Raw genomic sequence first — 10,112 nt, forward strand, 5'->3', positions numbered from 1 at the left:
TTTTTTTTTTTTTTGCAAAAATGTTCTATTTAAGTATCTAAACATTCTAACGGACAATGTTTTTACCTTATTTTGTACTTATTTTCAAGTATATTCTGTGTTTTTATTGTCGTTAGTGTCAAACAGAGTACAGAGGGAGGTTACGGTTCGGGCTTTTTGCTTCCGAAGCATGACGAAGCCTCATAGCTTAAAACTAGGGCAGCACTGATATCAGAGACCTAGTTAGCTGACTGTTCAGGTTCAGAGTTGTTGCTTTTAGGAAAATATGGCCGTGTTCCTTAAGGTCTCAGTGTTATTTAGTTTTATTACTTTATTACCTTTGCATGCTTCTTGTGAAGCAGGACGGTGTTTACAGCAGCGTGTACAGGCGGATCAGCTGCTCGGCTGTCTGGCTCTGGTCTGCTCTTTCGGGCTGAATACATTCGTGATTCCATGGAAATAACTCAGGGACAGCTCCTTTATTTACCATCCGTCTCTCTCCGGTAGTTTTAGGCTGAAGAAGCTGATCCGGAGTGAAGTGAAGGCTGCAAACTTTGCTTTAGCTTTATAACTGGTAGCAAAGAATATTTGCAATTCAGGATCGCTTGGAAATCCATGAAAACTTAAAATCCCATTATATTTGGAAGACGACAATGTTCATGGTATTGCTTTATGTGCTTCTGAAATACGACTTTGTCTTTCCTAGCTGTCATGGTAACTCAAAGAGGAAGCAAGAAAACCACATTTCGCTCATGCGGATGTGACGTCAGTGCCGTAGGTAGCAAAGAGCCCATTAGCTAACTAAAAAGTTTTGTTTTCCTGTGTAAAATGTTTTGGTCCTCCCACAGCAGTACTGAAACGCTTCACTGATGATTGCGACAAGAACACTGTCCGGTATCGGAGCAGTGTTTACCTCTGCAGCACATGAGGCAAACAGGGTCATCGAAAAAGCTTTCCACGCTGCTGCCTTTATAGTTTTCCAGCATGGACCACATTGATTCCCGATACATGTGTCAGCAGACAGAGGGATTTGTGCCACGCAGCAGCAGACTGTTGAGCAGAGAGTCAGAGACGAAGCACAGAAGCGGCACTTGCAGTATGGCATGCGAATGTGCAGCTGGGTGTGATGCAACAAATCAACATGCAGCGGCGTTTTCGCTTCGATTGTTGCGCAGGAACGTTGCGTCACCACAAAACGCTGTGTTTTATAGAGCTGTCGGAGCAATACGAGGGGAATACCTGTGAAAGTTAGCTTTCCTACTGGCTAGCTAAAGGCTATAGGTTTTATTTTGGTTGTAAGAGAAATAATAAATTTTGTCTTACTGACATTTAAAAAAACAACAACAACTTATATCCCATTTATCAGTGTGTCTCTGTGATGTCTTGCACCCTCCAAAGAATCCCCTCGCTGCTGTCGACAAACAAATGCACCTCTCTCCTCTCTCAACTGATGTTAGCTCATTTTCAGGTTGTATAACTAGCTAGTGTTTTCCTGCTGTACTACTTTCCTGTTCCCAATTCCCAGTGATGCATTCATATTTTTGTCACCTTATCTTGGCAGCGAAGAACATGAATATACTGGTAACTTCGATTTTCAAACTTACCTGAGTTGCTTGTCAAATGTGACGGTTTTATGATGGACTGGAAAACCTATCCAGGCATCACTCAGCCTCTGGTGGGAAAACAACTGCCTCCGTGTAATACTGAGCACTATAAAGTGTGTATGGAAAATGCATTTGTAAAGGTGAATCGTGTATATTTGAAATATTCAGTCTACTGTGGCGGCAGCAAAGCATTCGTTCATCTTTTTCATAATACTCTATAGGGCTGTTGGTGTTTCAGAGTGGGTGTAGGTAAAGCACATTTTGTTCTTCAACTGTAATCAGTTGCTTTTCTCCTACTACATCTTTGAGCATTTTTCCGCGTCTTTCTCCAAAAAAAAAAAAAAAATCATGTCAACACAGATGAAATTTGGGACGACCGAACCAAAACTCGTACGATAACCACATACCAGAGTCGAGAACAGACGAGGGTAAGCCACAAACCGCAGAGAAGAAGCATCCAACTGGGCCGTGTACACAGTGTTCTCTCTGCAATCAGCCAGAAAAGGTCAAGCAATGCTTTGGTGCAAGAGACGGGGAATAGCAAAGGAAGGTAGCGGCACGCCGAGGAAAGAGAAAGCTGACATTTTCCTTCGAGATATTGTTTGTAAAAGCCTCAAGGAATCAACTTTGTCGTTTTATGTGGAACAAAAAAAAAAGATGTACTACCTAAAAATGCATTGAAAAACAAAACAAAACAAATATAGATTCGACCAGCAAGCTGTAAACTGTACTCGCTTTCCTTTAAATGCTCGGCGAAGAAGAAGGGGCATTAATTCCTGCTGCGTAAAGATAAATGTGATTAAATCTAATGGGATATATATGGTTCAGCTATCTAAGATTATTACTACTATTATTCCAAAGCGAAGAACGGTTCACGTTGTGTTTTACTCGTAATTACAAAGCAGAAAGTCAGGAACTGAACAGCAGTAAAATGGAGATTTGTCCCATCAGCAGATTTCCACGCATCACTTCAAAACCACAGATTAAGGAGAATGTTCTTCAACTATTTATAATTAGCTACCCTTTAATTTCTGCTTATGCCATGGCTTTCTAGAGCTGATATACAAACAGAACACGCACAAAATGACAACCGGTTTATTGGATGTGAATCGACAAGAATTAAAAGCGAACATGTTCCTGTCGGTGTATGCATTATTTTTTTCCTCTGCTTCCCTTCCCCACCTGTGCCCGGACAGAGGCTGAGAAAATGCTGACACAGTTCGGGTTGGGGGGGGGGGACGGCATGTCGACGGGCTGCGGGGGCCGACCGTGGAGCAACAATAAAACTCACATTAAAGCTAAAGGTGTCACTGTGACCTGCTGCGAGGAGCTGAGCTTGCACCGATCACGAGAACACAGCTCCATTACGGATCACGGTGTCGGCTGCAGGAGACGCGAGAGAAGATGAACCGAGACGATGCGAAAACGATGCGAGAGGGAATACAAAAACAAGCCACTCAGTTTATCTCGCTAATTCACTGTAAATCCTAACATGATACAGCAAAATCTGCTCTTCCACAAACAAGTCATCGAAAATCCAGACAGATTAAAAGACGTTAAAAGCACACAAGCTTCTGATTGAGAAACTGTAGAGCACATGTCACTGTCTGTAGCTTATAAGGAATCCACTCCCAGCTTTTTCCACTGCCCTGTTTGCACCAGTCCAGACCCAACCAAGCAGTAGAAGAAGAAGAACATGGCATTTATGAGTGGAAAACTGCTGTATATAAATGATCAAAATAAGACAAAAAGTAAATTGTACCACTTTATTTGAAGGGGTGTGCATAAGACTGACATGACTCTATCATAAACATGACATAACACCTGTTATGAACATGACAGAGTCTTTATGACTGTTGTCATGAAGTGTCCTTCGGTAAATAACGACACTTTTCATGTAAAGTTGCATTAAAAGTCAATTAAAAGTGCCAACTTTGCATTAAATTGTATAAATTTGCAAAAATAATGCAAAGTTGGCACTTTTAACCTACTTTTAATGCAACTTTTAAAGCAACTTTGCATTAAAAGTATTATTTACCGAATGACACTTCATGATAACAGTCATAAACATTCATAAAGTCTTTTTCGTGTTCATGATGTGGCAGAATGAACATTAGAAATAATTACACCTCCTCCCTTTTCTTAATTTATTTAAAGACTTCTGTTTGACTGCAGAAATTATTTTTAAGCTGCACTTCTATTCGGACTGAGGCATTAAACTGTAGCTACAGCAGTTCGCCACCAGTGGGCGCTCACTGTCACTCTTGTCTGAGTTAACAGTTTTCAACAATAAAAGAACCTGTGAAAATCCCACTGATTTAATTATTAAGTGTGCAACAATGACAGGTATTATATTTATGACAGCATCACATCAGTCTTACAAACACCCATTCATGTAAAACGTTACCAAGTATGGAAAGCTGGAAAGACCCTGGATGACTGTTTTGGCCTTACTTGAAAAAAGCTTGATCTGAAATCTACCTTGAAGTAAATTACAAATAACTGGTTTAACCAAAAACCTAAATCTAACTTGGATAACAGAATGGTCCCCTTACAAATCAGTGAGAAGGGGCCTAACGCTGAGCCCTGTGGAACCCCACACAAGAGACGATCATCAAGATCTAAAGCATTGCTGGTTTACCAAAGTCTTGACGTGCAACCAATGTTGTTTAGTTGTTGTTTTTACAAAAGTATTATTTATCTTAGCAGGTTTAATTTTTAGAGTAAAAATTTTGCACAGCTTTGGTTGACAGAGTACCGAGCTTTGCAACCTGGCTTTTGGATTTTAAACCTGCCTTTGGATGGAGCAACGTCGGCGAGGTGTTGCCGCACACATTACCGTCAACGCAGCAACTTATTCCTCGTGCTGACTCCAGCAACATTTAAGTTTCAGTTTGACTTGGTGTATCTCTGTTTACCCTGTTGTAGAAACAGAAACATGACTCTCTGTTTAATAATTTAAGAGTGTTGCACAGAGCACCGTTAAGACGGGAAACCTTGGGTAACTGACATTTATGTAGACAAGATATTACAGCTCAACTCAACAGGGAAAACTACTCACTGACAGCTTGAGAAGCATCATAAAGAACCCGACGGCTCTAAAAATCTCCAGATCTTGGCGTGGCAGCACATGTCTAAAAATGCCTTTGGAGGAAACGAGTTATTTAAAAGTTTCACCTTAAGTCGCACAAGATCTAAGATAATCTGCTTTCAGCGGACAACAAATATCCCCAGATTCTGTCCTGATGCCTAGACGGTGCAGGAGTTTTCACAGCTTAGCCTTTTCATGTTTGAGACTTTAAGCTAAAAAGTTAGGGATGAATTCTCTTGAGATTGCAAAGATTGACCCAAATTTCTCAGCAATCCAGTCACTTTAAGCGGGTTGGATCCGGGATAGCCGCCTGGAGCGAGACGGAGACGATGGGAGATTGCAAAGACAAATGGATGAGAGCTAAGAGTTGTGTAATCTGCGGGAGAGATAACAGGGTGTTAGGCCGAGGAAGAATAAAGTGAGAAAATAGGTGAGACTCTATATTTAGCCGAGCAGCTTCTGTTTGGAAACTTGCAGAAGGTGGAGGATCTGTTGAGACTTTCTTAGAAAAAGAAAAACCCTTCCATGTAGACAAACATACACGTTCTGTTAAATGATATGCCACAATTGGCGCAGAACAGATCAACATCCTACCACTTAATGCCCAGGAGAGCGTCTGCCAGCTCCGTCTCATGGCTAGGACTCATTACATTAATGTGATCATTATTCAGACGTTGACCTTATCAGGTGGTGATTTATTGCTGAATACCCTGCAGTATTATTATCATCATCCCTTCCAACCTCGCCGAGTTGGGCCGCCGTATCTCTGTATCAAATTAGAATCACTTCGTCATTAGAGTCTCTGTTAGCAATATTGCAGGACAAGGCGGGTCGTAATATAAACATTACCAGCAGGTTATGGCTTCTACTTTTCAGGCCTGCAAACTTCAAAATATTAGAAATTCAACCCTGAATTTAAACTCCCTAAAAGTGCATTAAATACTTCATACTGTCTGGTGAAAATTTGTTTTTTGGGATGCACCGATTTGAAAATTTGGCCCACTATCAATTGCCAATAACCAATATTTACCCAAATTACACATATTTTAAATATTTCCCTACATTTTAGACTGCATGAGTGCGACCTCACGTTGCATTTCAGCTAATCGCCACATAACCCTGTGCTGTAACATGACTCTTTCCCTCGCAAAACACAAACAAGGCAAAAATATGGAAACAAACAACAAGATAGAAAAATCAACAGGTCCAGGTTTACCTATTGGCCGATGCTGACACTCTTAAGACTTGATTTGAATATCTAAGTCATGTAACGGATCAAAATGTTGGCGTTTAAAAGTAAAAAAAAAAAAAAAATTGGGCACGATTGGTCAGAATTATGATGGTGACGATTGGTGAAAAACAACATAACAAAAATGTTGTTAAGTTTAGAAGCTGAATTAAAATGGATTGGTGGAAATTAAGACTGGAAGGGGTTTGATGCGAATTAGCAACAATAGTCTTCAAGGGTAGAAAGTCCAAACTTTTTTACAAAGAAAACAAAAAGGGCATTGATAATGATGTCTCCTGTAAAACATGTGTACATATACCATAATTTCTTGAATATCTGTGTATAATCCACAAACACTAAAAAGATAAATCCTGAATTTTCAGTATTAAGTGTTCAGGGAAGTAAAGATCAAAAATCATGCAGTAAGAGGTGGAATCAAACTCTTTGACCGTGACAATGAAATTAATGTAACTGGATGCGATCTGGCCCCGTTTTGCTCTCGAAGTGCCGTGGGAGGACTTTCGATGGGATTTGGTGCCACATAAATTGAATTGCGTTGAAGAGCAGCCAGAAAAGAAATTAAGAGATATAAAACAACAACACGTCTGAGCCTGAAGGCGGGAAATGCACTGCTGGTTCTAACACTCAGGTTGTTGTTTTTTTTTCTGGTTCTCACCCCGACACTTACTGCTCGCGTTGATGATCCATCTACAAGCAGAAGAACTGTAGCCTGAGGCAAAAGTAAGCTGCACAGTATGTTGTTGCTTTCTTTTGAAACAATTATCCTAACAAATGAAGTGAATGAGGCCTGCGTTTGGTCTCCTATTTATAGCGTGTTTGCACATACTGCAAGCTAAATATGATAAATACTTATGTAAGTTATGTAGTTGGTTCCTGTTTTCCCGTCTCAGACGGTTGGACACCATGTTGTTGTTGTTTTTTCTAGTTTCCATAGTAATTGAGTGCCACTGATCCTGTTGTGGCATGAAGGGCAGACGGTTCACTGCTTCCTAAAGAAGATGAAAACAGACAACAGGCTCAGCTCCCCGACCCCGACACGGGGGATGCTTCAGCCAAGCGGGGCCTTAAAGGACAAAAACATCAGAAAGCGTACACGTGATCACTCACTGGGCTATTACACAAGATGTGGATCTTGAGGAATCGGAAACGATAGCAGTAACAACTCAGAAGCAGAAATTTGTCAATTATTTGTTGCACTTGGAAAACTCAGTTGGTTTAATGTAATTCGAAAACATTGCTTTCCCTTTTCTGGCTTTATCAGATGTAAATAGTTTCATGTTCCTGACTTACCAATTATTTGGTTCACCTAAATAACTATTTCCACATTCCATAGATTTACATCTTACCTACAGCTATTTTAGCACACAACTCATGATTAAGAATACTAATTAATGTCACTATAAGCAATGTAGTCCTCAAAGCGTAGCTGCTTAACAAAATACAGAAACACACTCTGGGTTTACGCAAACACAATCTCAATGTGAGGAAGCAGTTTGTTTTTCCTGTGTTGAACAAGAAACGCAGTAAACCATGGAAGACATGGAAAAAGAGTAAATATCCATAACTTGTTTTAGATCACACAGCCTTGCTTCTACATCCAGCTGTAAGATCATCTAGAAGGACAGCATGTGAGGGAAATGATCAACAAAGCCTATGTAAACACAAGGTGAACAAGCTAGCATTAGCCTAGACGCTAGGCTAATGCTAGGCCACCAGTAAACATTTCCCAGTGAGGCAGTGCAAATTGGAAGCTTAGACTTTCTCTAGTGGATTTTATTCAATTACATCTTCTTTTCTGCCATCTTAAGCTCTCAGTTGCTAAAACATTTTACTGGTTTTATGCAGAAATGAAACACACCTGACCCTCATCGGGCTGTACCATTTGAAGATAGGTGAAACCGCGCAAACACAATCCAAAGAAACAGGAATAGATTATTAATTTAAGTTGCAAACTTGTCTACACAAGTAAATGGCTTGCAAAATAAAAATACACTTTATATAGTGCAGCTTGAAAGTTTACTTTAAAGAAAAAAATAGGATGCAAAGAAAAAAAAAAGACTTAATTTGGTTGTACCCAGTGATGTAATCGATGACATCATGACCCTATGCAAACAGGAAGTGTTGGGTCGGCCTTTCCTGCGCTCCCGTTCTGAACAACGGGACAAACAATTTTGACTTTATGCAAACATTAACTTGGCAGAAACGTAACTTTTAAAGCAAATTTAAATTCACTGACGATTTAGTAGCGTTTAAAAGTTTATCCTTGGACGAAACCCATGACGCAGACTAACAGCAACGTGAAACTAAAGCATTATGAATAAATAAGATTGCATTTTTTTTGAGCACTTGTTTCTGAAACATATTCATAATTTACTCAATCTCAACCACTGTCTCACACTCCCTCAGAAAGACTTTTCTAGCAGTTCTTTGGAAATAAACGACAGATTTGATGCATAATTCATATAAAATGTTGTTAGAACATCCAGATGATCCCATATTAAAGGGAAACTGTCCAGAAACTCCAGGAGGATGAAATGTCTGTATATATCCAAATAAACAATAGTTGGACCACAACCACAAAAATATTACGTCCTGATGAAGCTTATGTGAATTCCTATTTTACTAATATGTTGAAAACTGTATCAGTTAATCATACAGTTTAAAATAAACGATGTGACTATGCAGGTGAAAATCCGTGTCCTTACTTTGTAAAACATTCAATTCTGACTACTTACATCAGAAAACATTTAATTTTGAGAAAATGTATTTACATTTGGTAAAAAGAAAATTAAACTAAATAAATAAAAGAATGAACTACAGGTTTAGGGAATTAACGGAAAGCAGAATGGGACAATTTCAGTTCATTTTGCTGGCAAATGATCATGTCTAAATAGAAATTTCTTACAAAATGTTGAGGGTTCATTATTGAAAAGTGACTTAGGGTTATACAGAAAATTGCTGGGATGAAGTTTTGTTTGTAACTTTAGGGTAAATTTAATAAAACCAAATTATTTTAGTTATTTCAGATCCTTGACCTGGTAAGAACTAAGCTTGAAAATTGAGAACGACTCATAAATTATTACCTCTGTTAGCACATCTTCACCAACGTAAACTCTGTCTTAGAGGCATTAAAAGCAGTGAGAGGGAAAATACTTTAGCTTAAAAGCTAATTAGATGTTTTTTTTATTTTTGACATTTGAAATGATGTGTCTTGTCAAGGATAGGTTTGTCATTATAACAAATTTTGCCGGATGATAATTTGTTCCAGAAGTTATTGCGATAAACGCTAATATTGTTGTTTTGACACAGTTTTTAAGTAATATAATGGTAATGGCAAACATAAAAATGCACATTGTAAAAGATCAGTAAACTTTAAATTCTAATGAACGTTTAACACCGGAACTGGAAGACATGCTACATACCCAAAATAAATAAACAAATAAAATGCATGTTGAAGACTTTGTGCATAAAATTGTCCAAACTGACGACTTTTATCATCCAGTTTTTGGCATAAAAGAGATAAACGATAAATCATGCGATTAATTGATTTATTGATCACTGTGACAGGCCTAGTCAAGGAAAACTGTTTCAATGAAAACAACACGGATTCAAGATGCCTCCCACTGTTTGGGTGATTTACTCAAAAAGTGCCTCATTGTCAATTAACAGGATAACGTTTTGGCTGTAACAAACCGTCAGGTCTCGGGGGGGACCTCTGTGCACGCCGCTTTGGCGTCGTCTTGAAACTGCCTTTGGAGGTCTGATTAATTCACATTCTGTCACTAATTAATTTTTCACCCCTAATTAAGCCAAAAGGCACCTTCTTCCCGCACAGCTCTCTCCGTCCCTTGGCGTTTCTTCTTTTTGCTGCTCCTCGGTCTTTCCGCTTTTATCCAGGAGCTCCTCCAACGAGCTGCGGCGGCTCACGTGCCCCGCAGCGTCTCCACGGCGGCCAGCTGATACCATGACTGTGTTCTGGTGCCCTCAGGACTGTATGCAATATCTTAACTGCTATTTATACCTTTAAATGATTCCTCCAACAGGGGGGATGTTATTAACATGATGTCAAATGTAATCACGCTCTAAATCCCAAAGCAGCACTACACAGGTAATGGTAATAAAAGTCAATTATGGGAGAAAAAACAAAAAACACCCTCTTTCAAGTCCTTGCGTGTTTTTATGCATCGGG

General features: G+C 39.3%; 1 protein-coding gene across 1 annotated transcript in view; it reads right to left on the bottom strand.

Annotated features, from left to right (window-relative positions):
- Positions 1-9,889, bottom strand: part of cplx1 (complexin 1) — a 22,580-nt gene extending 12,691 nt beyond the window's left edge. The window contains exons 1-2 of the mRNA XM_015035730.1: positions 9,757-9,889; positions 4,822-4,857 (exon numbers count right to left, since the gene is read on the bottom strand). Coding sequence (XP_014891216.1) covers positions 4,822-4,857; positions 9,757-9,889 — 169 coding nt within the window. The remainder of the gene's footprint in view (positions 1-4,821; positions 4,858-9,756) is intronic.
- Positions 9,890-10,112: the final 223 nt, after the last annotated feature.

Source organism: Poecilia latipinna, unplaced genomic scaffold, assembly GCF_001443285.1.
Source record: "Poecilia latipinna isolate Pla-1442-1.1 unplaced genomic scaffold, P_latipinna-1.0 Scaffold347, whole genome shotgun sequence".
Classification (NCBI taxonomy): Eukaryota; Metazoa; Chordata; class Actinopteri; order Cyprinodontiformes; family Poeciliidae; genus Poecilia; species Poecilia latipinna.